This window comes from Sturnus vulgaris, chromosome 6 (assembly GCF_052056855.1).
Source record: "Sturnus vulgaris isolate bStuVul1 chromosome 6, bStuVul1.hap1, whole genome shotgun sequence".
NCBI classification, from domain to species: domain Eukaryota; kingdom Metazoa; phylum Chordata; class Aves; order Passeriformes; family Sturnidae; genus Sturnus; species Sturnus vulgaris.
Genome location: NC_142248.1, coordinates 37,871,642 through 37,891,637, shown reverse-complemented (window position 1 = coordinate 37,891,637; position 19,996 = coordinate 37,871,642). Strand labels below are relative to the sequence as shown.

General features: G+C 37.1%; 1 protein-coding gene and 1 non-coding gene across 13 annotated transcripts in view; one reads left to right on the top strand and one right to left on the bottom strand.

Annotated features, from left to right (window-relative positions):
• The window catches only part of LOC106850575 (uncharacterized), a 22,418-nt gene extending 9,023 nt beyond the window's left edge, over positions 1-13,395 (top strand). For 3 of the 8 annotated variants that reach the window (XR_015804245.1, XR_015804248.1, XR_015804249.1), the window contains one exon: positions 6,064-13,395. This is a non-coding gene — a transcript (uncharacterized LOC106850575). The other 5 variants (XR_015804244.1, XR_015804243.1, XR_015804246.1 and 2 more) reach the window with 4 other exon arrangements.
• Positions 13,116-19,996, bottom strand: part of WDR20 (WD repeat domain 20) — a 45,142-nt gene continuing 38,261 nt past the window's right edge. For 2 of the 5 annotated variants that reach the window (XR_015804241.1, XM_088166267.1), the window contains one exon: positions 13,116-19,996. Coding sequence is in view for 3 of the 5 variants with exons in the window: in XM_088166267.1 (XP_088022393.1) it covers positions 19,907-19,996 (90 nt within the window). In the remaining 2 variants the exon portion in view is untranslated. The other 3 variants (XR_015804242.1, XM_014871951.2, XM_014871949.2) reach the window with 2 other exon arrangements.

The following is a 19,996-nucleotide window of genomic DNA, read 5'->3' as shown; positions in this document are numbered from 1 at the left end:
TCCAGCATGTTCTGATTTTTTTTATTATTTAAGAATACAAGTTCTTTCAAAGTTTTCCAGAAGATGATTGTTTTCACACCACTTAGTTGTAGTAACCTCCTTTTCTATGGCATGATGAATCAGTTCAAAACGAAATTTGTGTTCAATAGTAATCTGAAATGCTGCAGTTAGGGATTATCTGAACATTAATCTGGGTTTACCTGAACTTCTATAAATTGCTGATTCTTCTTTATAGTCTGAATTCTGAGTCTGAACTTTGTTTACCGTGATACAGTGCCTTATTTTTAATGTTGTGTAAGGTGGAGTGGAGCTTGTCAAATCATAGAATATAATAGAAAAGTGAACTGAAGTGGACTGAAAATGAATTTTTGACAAGGAGTATGGAGATTCTTTTGTACTTCGGAGGACAGTTCACTGTAATGCTACTAACGTGGAAAGCTGATACTTTTGTTTTTTTCTCTAAAAAAACAAGAGATCCATGTTACTTCAGTCAAGCCTATTTGTCTTTACACAAAGTCATAATTGTCTTGCTGTTAATTTAGAGTGGAAGCATTTAATAACTGAGAAACACTCTTGCCCTTTGCTTAATCAACAGCAGTTTGGTCATTTAAAGCAATGAAAAAAGTGGCTGAGAGAGAGGTGTGGAGGATCTCTTAAGAGAAATTATAGAAGCCTCAAGTTCCACTGCCTTAGGATTCACTGCACCATTACTGCCAAATAAGGTTTTCTCCAGTGATAAATCTGGAAGTAGAGGAGCATCTGCTCCCGATTTTTCTAGTGACATGTAACGAAAAAGCAATTGAGCATGATTTCTTTTTATGAAGGCCCCATTCCTTAATAATAATAATAATAATAATAATAATAATAATAATAATAATAATAATAATAATAATAATAATCTAAATTGATTTGAATAGCTGCATTTTATAGTATCTTTTCCACTATAAATGACAAAAGTCCTAATGTTGAAAGCACCATTTATCTCTATGGGGGCACTACTACTACAATTCCCGATGTAAATGGTACTCTGTTCCAAGTGCTTTGTGATCTAATCCTGCTCGGTGGATTATGTGGCTGCCTGGAGGAGCACTGTAATCAGTTGGGAACACAAGTCCCGCTGGCTGCTGGGGCTCTGGCCTCAATGAGTTACTGTCCTGATAATCTCCCTCCTCCTCCCCAGCCAATTACTCATACTACTGTCATCACGCAGATCAGTACCTGCTTTGTTTTTCAAAAATGTGATCATTTCTGCCTCCGTTGATGGCATTGCAGCGTTACATAAAGGCATTACAGCAAGATTAAAAGGCCTTTGGAGCCTATAAAAGAAAAAAGCCGAGCAGTTACTGAATGGCTCTGAAAAATAGATAAATTTTATAACTGTAGTTATTGCCTAACAGCAACAGCAAGCTAAACTACATAGGTTAGCCTTTAATTTGCAATTCAGATGTGAATCAAAGTCCTTTAACCATAGCAGTAACTTGAGGTGATTGATACAAGTCTTCAACCTGAAGGACAATTACTTCGAGTAGAGAGGAAATGAGATATTTAGAAGTAAAATACTGCAGTTCTGCTAGGACTTGGGGAAATAGAAACTGCAAGTAATACATGCAGTAAAAACTAAGGCATCTTACAGAGTATCGAATTGACAATTGTTAGCTGAGCTATTCTGGGGCATACTGAAATACAAATAATGTCAGAAGTTGAGTGGATAACGAATTACCAAGCTAGCTATAAATAACAGAAGTAGTATAATTGAAATAGGTGGTATCAATGCACTTCTGGAAGCTGAAGCCTATGGTATTTGAATTATATTTGTTCTTTACTTAAAAGAACACAACTTGAAATTTTATTCTAGGAAGGAGAAAGTCATTGCCTGGGAAAAAAAATCGAGAACAACATGTACCAGGTATGCAAATCTCTAGATTGAGTACATAGGTAAAAGACCTGGTTCAGCACCAGCTTTACAGCAAATGTAGCACACACTTATTTCAGGGTCTTCTCTAGGGAGAAACAGAATTGTCTGGGGCAGCAGCTGGCTGCTGCATGGACAGAAAAGGCCCTGGCCCAGACACATCTTTGCCTGCAGCAGAGCCCTGGGAGGCAGCAAGCAGCCAGAGCTGCTGCCAGCACCCCAAAGGAGCTCTAGTGCCTGCTGCAGGAAACCCTCCTGGGAGGAGATGGCCCTTGCAATCCTCTGGTAGCCCTGGTGAGAGCAGAAGCAGAAAGCCTGGCTCTCCTTCCTGGACTTTCCCATTCCCCATTTCCATATCTGTAGCTGTTGTCTCACCATGATGACAAAATTTAATTTTTACTAATCTGTTGATAAGTTTGAAAAAAGTGCTGGTTTCTTTAAGTATTTTTTTTTTTTTTTACAAATAACTGGAAGCACTGATAATGTTTATCTTTTTACTGAATCCTTCTCTCTTCTGTGTTTGTATTAGTACAGAAATGGAATATTTCAGAGGGATGGGCAACAAGAAAACATAATAATAAAGCTAATTAATTTTATGTGAGGATATTTAACTGAAAGTGAAGTATGTAAGTATTTTTCTCTTTACCCTGAGAAGGTAATGTTTATTAATAAATAAAAGTACAGTTTTTTTAAGAAATATATCGACAGTTACTATATTCCTGATCTAGGGGAAGGAACAAACAATTTTGTTAGTGGCTAAAACCTGAAATGGCTGACATGCATTACACCCTGCATGTGTTCCCCCCAACCTAAAAACCTGTTCTTTATCCTCTATTAATACATATTTTTGTTTCTGTGTTAATCTAGACACAGGAAATAGGGTTCAGTTTTGCACCTCTTTCTTTCTACATTCAATTCCTACATTTAGTGGAAGTTACATAAACAAAAGAGAGCAGAAGATAGTGGCTTTCAGAAGATTTAATTGTAACCATCTCTCCTGACAGTTTCTGAAAGTTATTTTGCTAATGTTTGAAAAGCAAGGATTTTTAAATTCAGTTTATGAAATTTTATTTTCTGAAAGTAAATTTTTCTTTTGAGTCATAGAAGTGTACAGGAGGAGCCAAAGCCACCTATTATAGTACTGCTGAACAGAAAAACTAATAATTTAATCTAGATGTCCTATTTAGCAGCCTTTCCTTCTGTGATAGTCCCTATGCTCTTAGACCTTTCTTTTCATGATGTACAGAACAGTGTTTGCATTACATACTATGCACAGAGATATCTTCATGCCTGGAGTTACTTACTATTTCAATGCTGCTTTACTGCATTAAAATGATACTACTACCCCTGGATTTTGGAAAGTTTCTTCTTAAAGTAATCTGTGAATTCTTTTAAAATGACGATTTTACAGTCATCGCTTTTATATATTACTGTTTGTAATATGTGGAAATGCTTTATTTATTTTTGCAGCAGAACACCCTAAAGTTAAGAGACTTTAGATCTTGTAGGAGTATCTATTCTTAGCAGGCAGACAGTACCTCCCCACGCTGGTACTGAGCACCTGAATGTTTGCTTACAAATGGGCTCTATAGTTACAAAATTGGCATGTGGAGTCCTGGCTGTGTTTTCTATGAAATCACAAGGTACTGTGTTCAGTGGAGGGTTTTGCTTATCATTAATCAAGATAATCAAAGGTAAATAACTCAAATTAGGAGCATGTGGTTTGGGTAATGTGATCTTCGTTTCCATGGATTTGTAGAAGCTTCTGTGCTTAGTCTGCAGGGTTCATGAGCAGTAATCCATGATGAGCAGTGTCTGGTCTGGCACTCTTCACCCTGTGGCAGGTTAGTAATAAAGCAGTTCAAGAGAACACAGTACAAAGAAACTTTTTTGAACTTTTTTTCCCCCCAATGGCTTCATATTTAGTAAAAATGTATTTTCTCTGCTTTATCTCTGTGTAGAGTATGGATCATTTCCTCTCATGAGCATCACAAATTATCCTCAGTCTTGTTAGTGCACTTAATGGCAAAATGTTTCCCACTTTTTTGGCCTTAGTAATACCTTCTGCAAAACCACAAGAGGTTGGAGAATACAATCCCTCTGATTTACAACTTTGATTTATAGTATGCTGTGTCTAAGACCCCTGTGCTCTTAAGATCTTGTGTGCTGGTATATTTTGAAATCAGGTTCTGATGAAGGAAGAGTTCAGGAAAACACGAATGTAAGTCTTTTAAGATTTTTGGTAATCATGAATCTGTAACTCAAAAAATTTCTTACTGGTCTTCAAGAAAAAAGGAAAAATACCTACCATGAGCATTTCTCCAATATCTTTGTGCCCTAGCAACAGCAGCAGTTCTTTATTCTCCTCCCACACTGCTCTCTCTGATATGCAACCAGGACTGATAACATTTGCTTTGCTTCTTTCCTCCTCCACATGGCAAGTGCAGCTGCTGCCATCACCATCACATTAAATGACAACCATTATGCTTTGCCTGCTAACTTGTAGAAACATTTCTGCTTCTCCAGCCAGAAAACTGTTAAAAGAAAAATCCCAAATGTGGCAGTACTCTTGCAAAGTAAATTGTGACCAAAAGCTTTAAGAATGCCTGGGCTTTGTAGCTTTGTAAGAAAATTACATGCTAAAAAGTTAAGTTTTCTTAGGGAAAAAACTCAATCCTTAAAGATAATTTCCTTGTAGTTTCAGCTTAATGTAAAAAATTTCACTCTTTACAACCATTGAACGTTTTCAGAGACCTTATAGGTGTGTTCAGAGAGAAAGGAAGGATGTTTCTTGGAAATTGAATTGAATTGAAAATGAATTGAAAGAGATACAGCCTTGCCAAACTAAAGGCAATTATTGACAGGTTTGTTTCTTTTTCAGTGCTTTCTGCAGTTGTTGCTGTTGAATGGTTCCATAAGCCTTTATGCTTTACAGCACATTGTATAAGAAATTTTAGTCCTTTATTCAGCCATGCTGATCTTTCTAATCTTGTTTTCTTTTCTGTTCCCTGTAAATCATGATTCCTGGATTGCATTTTTCACTGGCTTGCACAGTTGTTCTTGACTTTGTTACAGTTTTACATTCAACTACAGCACATTTTTTAGTTGACACAGAAGCCAGTCCCAGCTGCATGTCTTGATGCAGCTGTACAATGTGAATCAGATCTTTTCTCTCCTTCCTCTACTCTAGGCTTTATGAAGACACTCAGAGCAGTGTGCAGCCAGCTGTTTGATTGAATTTGCAAACAGTTAAAAATAAGTTTCTCATGTCTACAAAGGGGCTGAATGTTCTGCTTTCAAGAGTCATGTGGTGCTACTGAAGTGTTCCTTAAATTACAAGCCCAAGGAAAAAAGCAACAAGTGCAGGAAATAAATGTTAGTGGACCTGACTAAAGTCAGATTGCTCTAATATGATAACAGTGTTTTCAAGGACTCTGTGCAAGTTTTATATTAACTGAGAATCAAGCTCAGGAATGCAGTTCAAATTATCATCTTTCCAGTACTGCTGCTTGCAAAGAACCTGTGTTAGGAATGGAGTGTTATAAATACATTTCTATGTGTATACACAGCAAGATGAACTGCTTGATTCTGCTGTCTTAAAATGAGGAGAACACATTGTCTTCTAGGATCTACCACTTTACTAGAAGCAAACACAATCCCAGATCCATTGCCCTTCACCACAAGGGCAATGGATCTCTCTACATATTTTGCCCCAAACCAGGAGAGGGCAGCTACAGATTTCCATTTATTAACCCAAGCTACTCCTTCAATCCAAAAGCAGTGTCTCCTATCCCTACCCAGAAACAGTCACCCATTCATGAACTTTACAGGCAGAGCAGAGGAAATCTGAGCCTATCTTGATCTTATTTGGCCTTTTATTTCCATAGTATCTTTGAGGCCAGTGACGTAAGTTTTTAGGAAAGAAAAGGGGTTTTTTTCAAGTAATACTTACTTTTTCCTAATAAATGATTGCCTAAACCAGGTGAATTCTTTCTTTTCAGTAAATTGCAATCCTCTCTGAATATGCATGGTTAAATGTTTTTCTTAGCTTGATTAACACAGAATTTTGAGTTTTGAATCCTCCCTTTAAAGAAAGGAAAAAAATTTTGTGCACAAATTGCCTTTCAAAGATTTCTATTTCCTGTGTGCAGTGATAAAATATGACTCCAATGAGAGAACTGCTACCCATCAAACCGTACAGCACCCTTATTTTCAAGAACTCTAGCAAATGAATTCAAATCACTTCAATTTTGAAGACTAAAGTCAAAAGGTAAGGGAAGTGTTGTGTCCATGTTTCAAGTGGTAAGAAATTAAATTTGTTTCCAGTGCTAGTCCTTGTCATGTCAACCATGAACATAATTCAGTCAACGTAGTGCTTTGCATTGAGTCCAAACCTTACCTAAAACACGACTGATGCTTGTCTCTATTCTTCTTTTTGTCCCAGCCTTTTTAAGACAGCCAACACACGAGCTTTAACTGTGCACAAAAAATTAAGACTAGTAGAAAATATGTCAGGGCAAGTACTTCAGTATTTGTGGCAAATTTCAAAGGCAAGTCCAAGACAGATAGTATTTAAGTGGAAGAATTGTCATCCCATTGAGAGAAAGTAATTTGTAGCACTGAGCTTGTTAGTTAGAAACAAATGTTTTACTTAAGCTGATTACTTGGGTTTATTCTGTCTGCCTAAACACAGATCTTTATTTGGTCTGATGCAGTTCCCCTCCCCCCAAATCCCTGACATACACAGTTAGAATTTAGAAGCTCTGATATCTCATAATCCCTTCTGTACACTCTTGTTAGAATTGCTGTTACTTAAAGGGTCAGCTCCACCTTTATTTTTAAATATAATCACCTGTTTTTGATGTCTGCCTTGAGTTAAAAAGTTTTCCAGATGAAGTGTGGCAGAGACAGGAATTATGCTTTTGCCTCTTCAGGGCTTCAGTTTACATTTTGTGCAAATAAAAGTATTTTTTTTAAAAAACGTAATTATCCTGTATATAGATGATATTGGGGAAAATTCCAAATGAGTATTTGACATGAAATAAAAAATAAATCTGATTAAAAATTCGGGCAAACGAAAACTGTTTATGTATCAGCTATGTGAAAAATATCTATTCACTTGCTGTATCAACAAGGTGAGGTGGAAGTTAGTATCACATGGAAAACTTTCAAATACAGGTTTTTCTCAAACAAGCCCTCAGAAACCTCCACAAACTAGCAAAGAACATTCAGCTTTGGATGCATGAACTCTCCTTCTAGAGGAGAAGCCAGTTTTTCCACTGAATTCTCCTTCTAGATGAGAAGCCAGTTTTTCCACTAATTTAGTTCTTGGGTTCATCAGCGTAGGTTTTCTAAGAAGTTCCTTTAGGCAAGATTTCAAGTAAGGCAAGCAATTTTTAAAAAGGAATGAGGTGAAGTTGTAATTGGCTGAGCGTTTTTTAAGTTCTGATTATTTGGGTTTTCTCTTCTAATTTTGTTTGTTAAGGTGTTTTCAGAAAGAAATTGAATGTTTATTTATTTTAAAAGCATTCTCTTAGGAAAGTCCAGGAAAGAAAACAAATCAACATGAGGATCTTCTGGGAGAATTACCAAAATTAAATTTTTTCTGGAGTAGCCAAATTGATTTCCTGTCCTACTTGTACATTGCATTCCATTTTCTAGGGACCTAAGGAAGGTGGTGGAACCCTTGTTTTCCAGTCTGTCAGATTTACTGGATCATATATTGAGGTGTAGACTCTCACTTGCCCACTGAAGCACATTTGAAACTTCTGTTGTTTCTTCAACAGTCTGAGAAACAGAAGGCACTTCAGTCTTCCCTGAAACGTTTCCATTTGCCTGCTATAGAAGGAACAGAAGTGAGGAAAAGCCTGGCTATGCAGTGAGAGACCCAGGCATACTTCTGTTGTTAGAGATCTAACAAGAACAGCAGTGCCTGATTTTGCCTTGCTTTGACAATTTGTAGGAAAACCCCACAAGGTTTGAGGGCTGCTTTCCTACCATTTTGATATTCTTTTCCTGAAAGGGGTCAATATTTAATTAAAGCATTGTTCTGGCAGAGCACAGAGAGTGTTCTGCATTGAACTTCCTAAGTTTTGACTTATTCCTTTTAGAACCTGGTGGAGGAGGAGGTTGGTTAAAAATAGCATGAAAGGATTCTTAGAGCTCAAGTATTAGGAATGGAATGTTATCTACAGAATTTAAGTTTTCAAATTGTATTACAAATGACAGTCAATTGCTGTATTTTTTTTTTTATATTTAAGGGTTTCGGTTTTTGCGGTTTTTTTCGGTTAGCTCTGGAAATTATTTCCCTCCTGTATTCAGTAACTTCTGCCTCAGGTTTTACTGAGAATGTTTAAATTGTGCAATCATATGAGATACTTGATTTTTGATGCAGTTTCTCTAACTGCAGAATATTTTTATGTAACTATAATCTAACTCAAAGATAAATCAACTTTTTAGCTGATTCAAAAGCAAGTAAAACTTAGTCATAGTTTGCTTCAGGCAATTGATCTTAACATTAATCTAAAGTCATAACAGGGACGGATATTGCAGCCATTTCCTTAAAAGAGCAGTAAAAGCATGTAGCTGATCATGCTTCAGAAATCTGGCACACAGATCACCAGAAACAATTTAACAGAGTATTTCCTACTGCTAAATAAAGTAAAAGGGAACATCCTTATCTTACTAGGAAAGAATTTTTATTCCAAACTGATACCATTGATTTTAAAATTCCTGAGATCCAAAAATTTGCATTAATTAATTTGCAATACTTAAGTTTGGTGATGTGTTATAGAACAGTTTTGTTATTTAGAAAACAAAAGTTTGTGCAAGTCATACTTCGCTGAGGGTTAAAAATATGTTGCCTACCAAGTGTGCATGCAAGACAGGTTTGGCAAATAACTTTTTTGGAGGTTTTAATAGTTACAAAAGTTACTCTGCTCGTAATTAGGAAGTGATCATCATTTTTTTCATAACCAAACACTAGGCTCTGGTGCTGCTGTTCAAAAATCCAGCCATGAGCAGGAGGCAAAGGGCATTTTGTGTGAGAGGTACTGCTGTGGGGAGGCACCATGGAAAATGGGGCACTGGGGAGGAGTACGTCACATCCGAGTCACTTAGCCAACCCTTAAGCATCAATTTGAGATTTTTGCTCTAGATCCAGACTTAACTTTATTCTAAAAAATTAATATACACAGTGCAGTAAAGCACAGGTTAACATAAAGATCCTATATGAGTAAAAATTATGCCTGTTATGTTCTCAGCTCTTCTTCTGAGATTCCACAGGGCTATGCATTTGTGAAAATAATTGCTCTTCTCACTCACTCTGAGGTGTTCCAGTAAGCGGGCTTTTTGCTGTGATTTGTTGATTGGTTGATTGTTTTTGTAAGAAGAGGCATCTCAACACTTGCAGGATTCTGTTGTAACTAGATTAGATACTAATCCTTATTCAGGTCAACTTTGGACATTTTGGACAACTTTGAGCATGCCCCAATTCCACATTGTAGCTTTTCCATGTGGAGAACTCATGAGACTGAAGTTCTTTATGAATCCTTTTGACATCTACTGCTTAAAAGTACTTGTCTAACTTATGTTTGTCTTCATTTTTAGAAGATGGTATTACTATCACATACTGTACTGAGGATCAACGTGACATTTGTAAGGAGATTGTTGAAAATGTGAAAATATTCACAGGGTAAATGTGGTGCAGACTGTGGGAGTATTTGATATTGATTCAAATTTGACTATCCAAGTTAAATATCGTCCACCTGCATCATGTACCATTGCTCAATTTATGTCATTTCTTCATAGCAAATTTTCAGAATCTCAATAACAAGAATGGAAAAACATCCCAGCCCTGGAAAGAATTTTTATAGAATAAGACTAAAGCATTTGAACAAGGCTCTGCAGGGAAACCTCTACTGCTGCTACTTGCACTAGATGTGCCAAAGGAAGGGCAGATTTCTCATACTAAGACTGAACAAATACATGAACCAAGTTTTAGTGGAAGTGCTTTACACAGTAGAGTGAGAACACTGTAACAAAGGGAAACAGCAGAATACAATGGTACAGCTAACTGCTCCTTGTCATTTTACTTGAAACTCCTACTGCATGGATGCTGCTTTTTCTAGTTCCAAGCAAAAACTGTTCTGAACACAGTATCTCAGAGTGCACTGAAGGTATGTAAAACCAGTGACTGGCTAAGTTTTCCTGTTCTATTACATTTCACTGAATCATCTCCCCATGTCTGTATGCTTTCATGTTAGCAGCTTATACTGATAGAACAAAGAACTTCAGCAATAAGGCAATACAGTATTTGTCTGAATACCTACCATAGGGGTTTTTTATAGACAGATAGATGGATATGTGAAAGGTACGATGCCACGCTTAGAAAATGAAATTAAGGACGGCAGGTGTATAGGCAGGCAACACAGTGCAACAGTAACCTCCAAGTTCTTACCTTTGGAACACTGAGCAAAAGGTGCAATGAGCTTATCCAGTGCTTTTTCCAGAGGAAGACGATGAGTTGCTTAGTGCCGATGTATTTGGAGTTGAGCATAATGAGTAGCATTAAAATTGATGGTCTAAAAATAGGTAACTAACTGGATCCAAAGGAGCTTACTATCCACTGTTGTTAATATTTTACCAAAAAAGAGGACAAATCCTACTACCCACATTTGATGGATTGTTCTGACTCAGATCTCTCTTACCTAGCACTATACAGGAGGTGAAAGCTCAGATTATCACAACTATATTCCTGATGGAGATATAGTAATTGTATTGGTTGCTTCCCATAATCTGTTTCTGTAAGCCTCAAACAACAGATGCTGAAGTTTAAGTATTTTGACTAAATAAAAAAGTCCATCAAACTGTTGGCACAAGATACCTTTCTGATTTTAAAAGTGTTACTGCCACTGTTTGCTTCCCTAATTAATATATCAGGTAAGTGATAATTCATACACCAGGAAAAAGACGAAGTCAGAATTTTCATAAGTTTTAACCTGCAGAGAAAAGGCTACCAGAATAACATTTTGTGTATTATCACATTCTCTGTATCTGGGACTATAAGACTGTTATAATGGGAATGGCAATTTCATGTTCAACAGATCATTTTTGCTATAAAATTGCAAATCTGAAGTGAAGACTCACATTGGAATTTTTTTTTTTTTTTTTTTTTTTTTTACGCTTTCAGGTGGAACTTACTCAGTTTGGCAAATACAGTCCTTCAAGGATATTTATTTCCTAAACAAGTTCTTTGCTGTTAAACTTCTGGAGACAACTTACACTTCTCTGGCTGTTGGATGAATAGGCAAACTTGAGTTTTCCCCACCTGCTTTATAGTTAAAATACACCCAGCTTTAAACTATGAACTGGCAAGTATGATTCCTAACCTCATTCTTCCAGCTAAATTTCCATGTTGAGATTATCTGTGTTCCACTCACTTTTAATTATTTTTTTAATGTAGTAGGGAAAGTATTTTTATTAAAAGCTGTTATCTACAGTAGAGGTCTTAAGCTCCTTACAGGTAAGTTATTAGCATCCAGTTTCTTACTAAAATAATTTTTTTCCATATGGAATAGAGTGTGGTATGGGGAGTTCAAGCTTCTAGATGATTGCCCTAATAGTAAAGAAGAGTCTAAAAAAAGAAAAATCACACACATTTCCTGTGTGCTGCTGGACTGCGATTTGTGGCAGGGACATACCCTGCCAACACAGATGTGAATAGCTGCTCTTGTTCCCCTGATGTTGGATATTGCAATTCTTTCCCTACTGGTTTTGTATTTTTCCAGCTGAAGGAAAAAAGTCTTTTAAAGTTATTGCTTCTTTTTTCAACTGTTTCATTTTGACTCAGACCATATGAAGCACTTATATAGAAGAAGTCTATAGGGAGATAACTACACTAGTTTTGAGTGATAAGGTTTATCTGTATTTTAACAGTTAAACCCACTATGTTAATAAAACAAAACTTCTGAAAAATAATCCTGCTCAGTTTCAGTATTTTCCCCATTCCTCATATTTTAGAAGAAGACAGATAAGAATTGTAAAGCACAGCTTCATCTTGAATAAAGTAGGGAACTAATTCCCTGCTTATAAACGGATCTGGCAGTTCTCTACATGCTGGCTGCATTGCAAGGATAAGACTTAGTTACAAGCTACTGCAGTTGCTTCTCCCCAAATGTTCATTCATTTCCTGAAAACAAATCACTTCTCATGCCAGAAAATGTATTAAGTTTACTTGTAATCTAAAAAATTCTACCCAGCTTTATTGTTGGCGAGCAGGAAGGGCATTAACATGTGCCCATGGATACAGGATGTGCACCTGCGGGCAGGTTCATGGTCCTGGGCAAGCAGCCTCTGTTCTACTCTGCCTGCAGGATTCTGCAAATCCCAGCTGTGAACATTGCTACATAAGGAAGCATATGATGGATACTTCTTTTTTCTGTCATTCCGGGGCGGGTTAATCTTTGCAGGAAGTACTGAAAACAAGTTAAGTGGTGTGTTGACTGATTAAAAATGACAAGCAGCATTAACCTCTGCAAATCCATGGATATGTCTATCCCCATCACACTTATCAGTTTAAGACCATTGAATTATAAATGAGATGCCTGATGTAAGACAAATGAGTCTCAGAAATGCTACTCCAATATGTTAACCCAGTTTCTGACTGGTAAGTCAGAAAGTACAGCTACTGCTGTGGGATCTTCCACTTCCCAGCTCCAAATGCACAGGACTACATGGTGACAAAATCCTTACCCCATGAAGTTGCCTGTCTGTGAGATTGCTGCTGTATGATGTATTTAAACTGCAGAATGTGTTTGGAGATAAGCCATAAAGAACAAGAACAGAACAATTGTATTTCACTTTCCTAATTGAAATTCAATTCTATTAAATATGAATTCTATTAAATATGTTCTAGGTGAGATATTTTGAAAGGAATTTGTTCTACAAAGTTTAGATAGTATTTCTGTACCAAACATTTAATTCAACAAAGAATTGGTTACATCAAAAGTGATTTGATTTGAACAGAAAGTAAACAAAAATGCATATTCAAGATAGTTTAATATGTATTTTCTGAATTAGAAATATCACTTTCTTAAATGAATGAGAATTTCTAGTGTAATGATCCATTACTCCCCTCCCCCATCACTGAATTACATTATTTATACATATAATACAGAGCCGATTGCAGTTGGAAACAACAATATTAAAATAAATGTTTAATAGATACAAAGGATCTTTTCTCCACAACATAGTTTTTCTGGTGTCTGGACACCAATTTTAAAGTAATTCTCTATAAGCATTAAACTATTTAAGTGCAAAACAATTTTGTTTTAAAAAAATCTATGATTGCAGCATCCATCTTCCTGAAAAACATTTTGAAGCCAGAAAGTAATAACTTTCATTTTCCATGAGTGCATTCCAGGCTGTCTTCTAGCCACCTCTGGTTAAAAAAATCAGTGCAAAATAAACAATGGTGAAGTACTAGTTTAACCATTGAACTTACTTGAATTTAAGAAACATATCTTATTTTACACTATATATATATATATATATATATATATATCTCCTTTATTTATATATTTATAGAGAGATTAAATTACACTGGACTTGAAAAGTATAAAGAAAACAAAAATGTTACTACTTTTTTCCTGCAGCACTAAAGGAAGCTTTTTGCTTTTTCTCCAATGCAAACTCTTCCTTGGGTGAGCAGCCTAGCAGGATCAGCTGTAGTGAGACTCCTTACATTTGTCCTTTGCAAGTCACTATGTGATTCACATAATTCCATGTTTACACTCTGCCACATTATAATTTGTGATGCTCTTGGCCTGAAGAACAGCTCCTGGTTCCACTGTCATTACTTCTTGTCCTGTGTTCAGAGATTTGCTAGCAGTAGTGTGATGGCTATACTACAGTTCCACTTGGAGAATTGGCCTGGTTTTGGGATGACAATAAACCCTGCAAACAAAGCAGTTTACATTAATCCAGCAAGAGAACCTGACATGAATTTTATAAAGTTCTTAACCTGAACCTATAATGAGTACAGTTGATTTTTACCAACACTTGCTTACTTCAGACATCAGCACCTCTCCTACAAAGGCTCTAATCCACCACGGTCTCAGCCAAGCAGCACACAAAGAGCTCTCAGACGTGTGCATTTATAACACGGAATGGATCTGATCCCAGCATTTGGTTTAATCTACCTTGCACTTGGAGTCATAGTGAACTTTAAAAATCATACAACAAAAAAATTCATCAGCATTTTACTGGGGTGGTGTCAAACAAACCGATTCCAGTATCAGTATGTTTGACAACTGACCTGATACAGGGAAACACTCCATCTCTTATATGTGATTGAGTATTACAGGCTTTGAATAGAAAAATAGATTGTCTAACTAAATATTTGTTTTGGTAATTTTAAAACAGAATGAAACGCTGACAAGAGGTCAGTAGAGATTTCCTATTACAATTTAAGTTCACACTCAGGAAAACTTGGTGCCAGCTCTTTTAACTACTCTGCCATTCAAATTGAGACTGATTTCCCACACAGCCCCAGGACTGTACAGTGCCCCTCACTACACAGAGGCTGCCGCTCTGAATTAAGGCAACTACACCTTACAGATTAAACCTATGGGTACCAATGGACAGACTATATTTCAGATTTATACAGTATTTATACAGTAGCCCCTTTTTAATAATTCACATAAAAGTAACTTTGTCAGGCTTATTTAGGAAAAGCTTACTGACAAAATACAATTTAGCCTTCTTATAAGGTCATTAGTTAGTTCTACCGTGTTCCAGCAGGCCAAGGAGCATGCTGGCAGCTGGAAGCACACCAGCCAGTATCCCCATGCAACTCCTCACCTCGTAGGGTGTGATAAATGCACTTTCAGCAACTCCTCTAAGCAGCTCCCAGCTTATGTTCTTACCTCAAAATTAAGATCCTGGGACTCAGATCCATCAAACTAGACAAGATCAGGCAGCAATTAGCATACAGACAGAAGACAGAATTATGTGACTTCTTCAGAATCTACAGGAGCTCTTTCACACTTGGATCCAAGAACTGAGAGGTCACGATGATGGAAGTAAACCCTGACCTCAGAAGAGGTGGAAAGAGGGAAAAGAGGGCTGGACTGACTGGATAGAAGTCATCCAATTTCTGTTAAAACCAAAGCCCTTCTCTTTAAGGAAGCATCTAATCATTTCAGATATGTCGTGAACCTGGATAGTTTGCAGACTTGTGTGTGCATTTGCAAATGGTGCATATGACATTTATAGATAACAAAGCATGTGGCACTTAACTTGGTGCCTTCCACAAACCTCACCTGAAGGAACGTGAACACCTTTATTTGCATTTGTTTATGCAGGGAATATTTGACTGAAACACTGTTGAGGTAGACTGAAGTGGGTTGTTCTTTACACTTGACAGTCAGGATATGCAAAGATGCTGTATATTTCGTGATAAAAAAGTTTCCTAGTTATTACTTAAGGACTAGATGGTGAAAGAAGGCAGAACTTTGGAGCAAACAAGCCACTGAAAGCACATCTGAAATTTTTACCAGGGAAGTTTTGTTGGCAAGTGACAAGGTTGAATCAGAATTCACTAGTCCATTACTGAAGCATTCTTCACAAGTCTATTAAATCCAGCAGCAACTGGAAGGTCTTTCTTGTCAGAAGATTACATCCACTAAGCAACTTTGAAGTACCATGGAAAAAGACGTCCAAAGGTATTATTTTCAGTCTTAATTAAATCAGCAATCCAAACTGTTCATATGCAAATATGTGCTTTATAAGCACACAGGAAGCCCTAGGGATGACATAATGTCAAAGTTTTTCAACAGGCTCATCACCCTATACAGGAGCAATAAGGCCTATTCTAGCATTGGATTTACATTGTAACAACCAATTGTTGGGAAACAAAATGAAGAGTTACCTTCCTAGGATTCCTCTAGAAACTGTACCGGCCACACTAGAATGCAAGTTCCAAGAATAGGAACAAGGAGTCGGTCCTGGTTACATCTCATAGGCAGTGAATGCTCCCTGCTTTGGTGAGGAGCAGCTCACTGCAGATGGCTTCCAGTGAGTACTAGGAATTCCTTGTATTTCAGTCCTCGCTCTGAATTAATTCTGCAATTCTGAGCAGGCAAGCCAGAGGAACACCGAAGTGGAAATAACCTCAAGACCAATTTCCTTGTGCTCCTGCAGATGGAACAAATGTACTGCCTTAAAACTTGGCTATGATGCCGTTCAGAAATTCACTCCCAAGGGAGACCTGAAAGTTTGTGAGTTCTTCCAAGTACTTGATTTCAGAAGAGATCTCAGATGTTCATACAGGAAAAGCAAGAATATGAACCTGTTTTTTAGGCACGTAAGTTTCACCGAAGTGGTGAGTTCTCAGTGGGTCCTGATTAAAACAAAAATTCTACAGAATTTTCCCATTGTATCAGAGCCTTCCAAGCAAGGTCATTCATAAGATTGTGATCAGTGTAACACAAGAGACACAGGAAAACAACCAGAAAAGCAAATGAGGGCTCAAATAAAGTTATTGTTTTGATACAAAAGTTCACAGTAAGTCTCATCTGTGATACAAAGGGTGTGGGATTGGAACAGTTGTAGTTCTATTTTCTGGAAGAATACAATAGGTACAGTAATGAAAAATTATTAAAAGCTCCTGCCTGTAAAGAAAGAAGAAAGCCAGAGAGTAGTGCTTTCTGTGATGGAACCACTCAGTCTGGTGAATCAGGTGGGAAAAGATGGAATAAAATCTGCAGACATTTACTAGAGTAACAGCCAAGTAAGCCCGTTTAACAGCTGTGACAGGAACCATGGAAGAGCAGAGCCACAACAGCTGCAGCTCTACTGCCTGGTGCAGCAGCTTCAGGCTTAAGGACAAACAGATCCCACTGATCAAGCAGCAGGAACAAATTAAGACACTGCTCAAAGTTTTGTAAATAAATGTAGTGTTTTATTAGCAGTAGTATTTTGTCAGCATATGAGTGTAGCAGGCGTGGGAAATGGAAGAGTTATGAGATCCAAGACAGGAATTTAGTAAAACAATATTCATCCCAGCCTCGAAGAGGTAGCTGCTGTCCCATCTGCCATCTTAATGGGACACTCCACAGCTGAACGATGCAGCTTTCAGAGGATGGGGTCATTTTTCTTAAGTCAATTAATGCTGTGAGCATTGAACACAGGTTGCTTCAGAACTAGCTGCTAGGGCTATCCTGTTTATCCATGCATTCTCTGACTTCCTGAAACACACAGGACTTTGCACATCTGGTAAAAAATGCACTGCCATGGGTAGGAATGAAAAGCCATAGCAAAGACAATCAGGAAGGCCATTTGCACTCATTTCTGGGGTCCATTCACTGCAGCAGCATGAACGCAAACCCTCCTTCCCCTTTTATGGGATTGTGAGGAGAGAGGTGGGTATATTTTTAAAAATTCCACATACAGTGTAGACTAAAGTCTGGAGCTTTTTTCCAAAGACAGGAAAAATAAAGTTTCACAACAGAAAATAATTCTATGAATGATCAGCATATAACAGCTGTATTAAAAAAAATCATGAAGATAATGCAATACTAAGTAAGTAAGTAAATAAGTACTAAGTAAGAAAAAAGTCAACAGTAGCCACTGAGTTAATATTTTCTTAATTTAAATTAGAAGACGTTTAATTGGAGCCAAAGGTGCAATCACTCCTAGTTTCACTAATCTAGATAATAAAGGGCAAGTTTAGACATGCAAGCAGGATACAGAAAGTGCATGTCTCCTTCAGGGAAACAGCTCCACTGGCACTCAGAACATGCTGGATGTCAAACTCTGCTCACCTTTCTACTTTCTGGTTTGAAATTGAAAGGTAGAAAAAAATAAAGGGTCCAACATAACAAACAATCCAGTGTAAAAAAAGAAGTCTCATAGTACACTTCACTAATGCAATTAAACCAATTAAAATACGGCTGAATTAACAAATGCCCATACAAGAATGGTACTGGTTTGTTAAACCATTTCTACTATAGCCAGTATATAAAATAATGGGAAATTATTATTAGAAAAATATTCCAGGAGCAGTTTATTCTTGTCCAGAACTATGATATTCCTAGAGTAATTATGGTTACTACATAACTAGGGTTACAAAGTAATCTGGACTGACAGCTTTGCTTGAGAAAAGAGTCCATGGTCCACTGCAGTGTTTGGGCAATAATATGCCAAAACCAAAGTGAGATTTCTCACATTTGTTTAAAATTCTATAGTTGTATCAGCTGAACTGGTTTTAAGATTTACATAAACAAAATCTTCAAGTTCGTTATCCAAAGGAATAAGTGTTTTAACAGCTAAAATTTCTGAACTGCATATACTCACTAAATCAGGTATTAATGTCTAATGGAGTAACAAAATTAATTAACTGAAAATGCTCAGGAAAGCACATGTTGTTCATTCGCATAACACGCCACAGAGAAATATTTTGTATGGGATTTAGGGGGATAGAGCAAAGCTGATACCTGTCTTTACACAGTTTGTGTGTTCATTAAATGGGCTTTTAAATTTGTCTTACATTTGCCCTTTTTTTTCCTCTGTTCTGGTAACATTACACAAAAGTATAAATACACAAACCATTTGACACCAGGCCTTATAACAGACTGTTATCACCTTTAGGATTTCACTTGCAACTTCGCCTCTGTGTATATAAAGGAGTTTTTCTCTTAACAGAGGTCACTGTCAACAAAAAAAAAACAAATTCAAGGCTGGTAGAAAACCATCAGTAACTAAAAATCTGCCCAGTGGTACTAGGCAAATGGAAGATATGCAGGTCCAAGAGGAAAAATTTAAGATGCAACTACTTGGGTGCTTGAAAATGCAGAGAAGGCTTTTGCCAGCAGAAACCTGACCTGGCTCAAAAAATAGGACCTTATCATTCAAGTAGTAAGGGCTCAGATGCTTAGAAACTGTTGTTTCTCTATTTTTCTCAAACTGTGAAGGTCAGTAAGGTATAAAATTTTCAGTTTAGAAAATAATGAAATTGACATAAACCAGGGAAAACCTCAGGGAAAAGCATATGACTTAAGGCAACCCCATGTCAGTTAGGTGTCAAGTGACTGTGGTCTTAGCAGAAGAAAGGAGCAAAATGAATTTGATAAGGTTGAGCAGCACCTACCTAAAATCCAGCTTCAAAACCCAGAAAATAACATGATCTTACAAGTTATTTCCTTGAGAAGTTTGCACAATATTATTAAAGGCAAGTAAAATGACACCTTTATGTTTCAGGACATATTTTGCCAAATATCTTCACTGACTACAGAACCTGTGGAAGCTGTGTTTTGTTTCAGGCTCACACTGAATACTGAGAAACTGGTTTGACCAACCAGTTCTTGCATAATTTGAGATAACCGGAAGTTCAGAAGCATTGAATCAGATTTCATTTTGTTCCTTCACTAGCCCCTGTTCTTAAATATGCATCTATGTGCTATGTGTAGATCATCACAATGGTCAATCAATACCTTTGAAGTACCACAAAGTTCTCAAGTTTACATAAGATGATTGCCTCAGCTTTAGTCTACAGAGTATTTTTGCATGAGACAAACAAGAGTCCTCCCTGTCAGACTGGACCCAAAGTAACTCACTTTTACACTGGAATTCCTCAAAAACGCCTCTGAAACACTTCAGTACACAGCATTTGTTTGGCTCTTTCTTTGTTAAAAAAGAATCACTCCAAAGGTGAGACAATTCCTAACTCCTCAAATGGAAGGGCAACATCTGAAGTCTTCACCTAAATTTGCTCCAAGAAATTTTGCAGCTAAAGTTTTAGACTAGTTTATTTTAGTTCAGATGAGTTTCATTCTAGACTATTTTTTCTAGACAGAAAATGCTTGAATCATCTGTATGAGCCATACCCTTGGGACTGTAAATTCAGCAATCATTAGGTAAACACCAAGATCTAAAGCTGGAATAAAGAACATACCCTGCACCAGAGTCCACAGAGGAAAGAGCTCCTGTAGAGTCCTAGAAGGAATGACGACACTCTGCCCCAGCTCCTACCGGACAGGTGTGCAGAGAGAATCTAGACTCAGCCATGTCTGTGTTCTGCTGAAT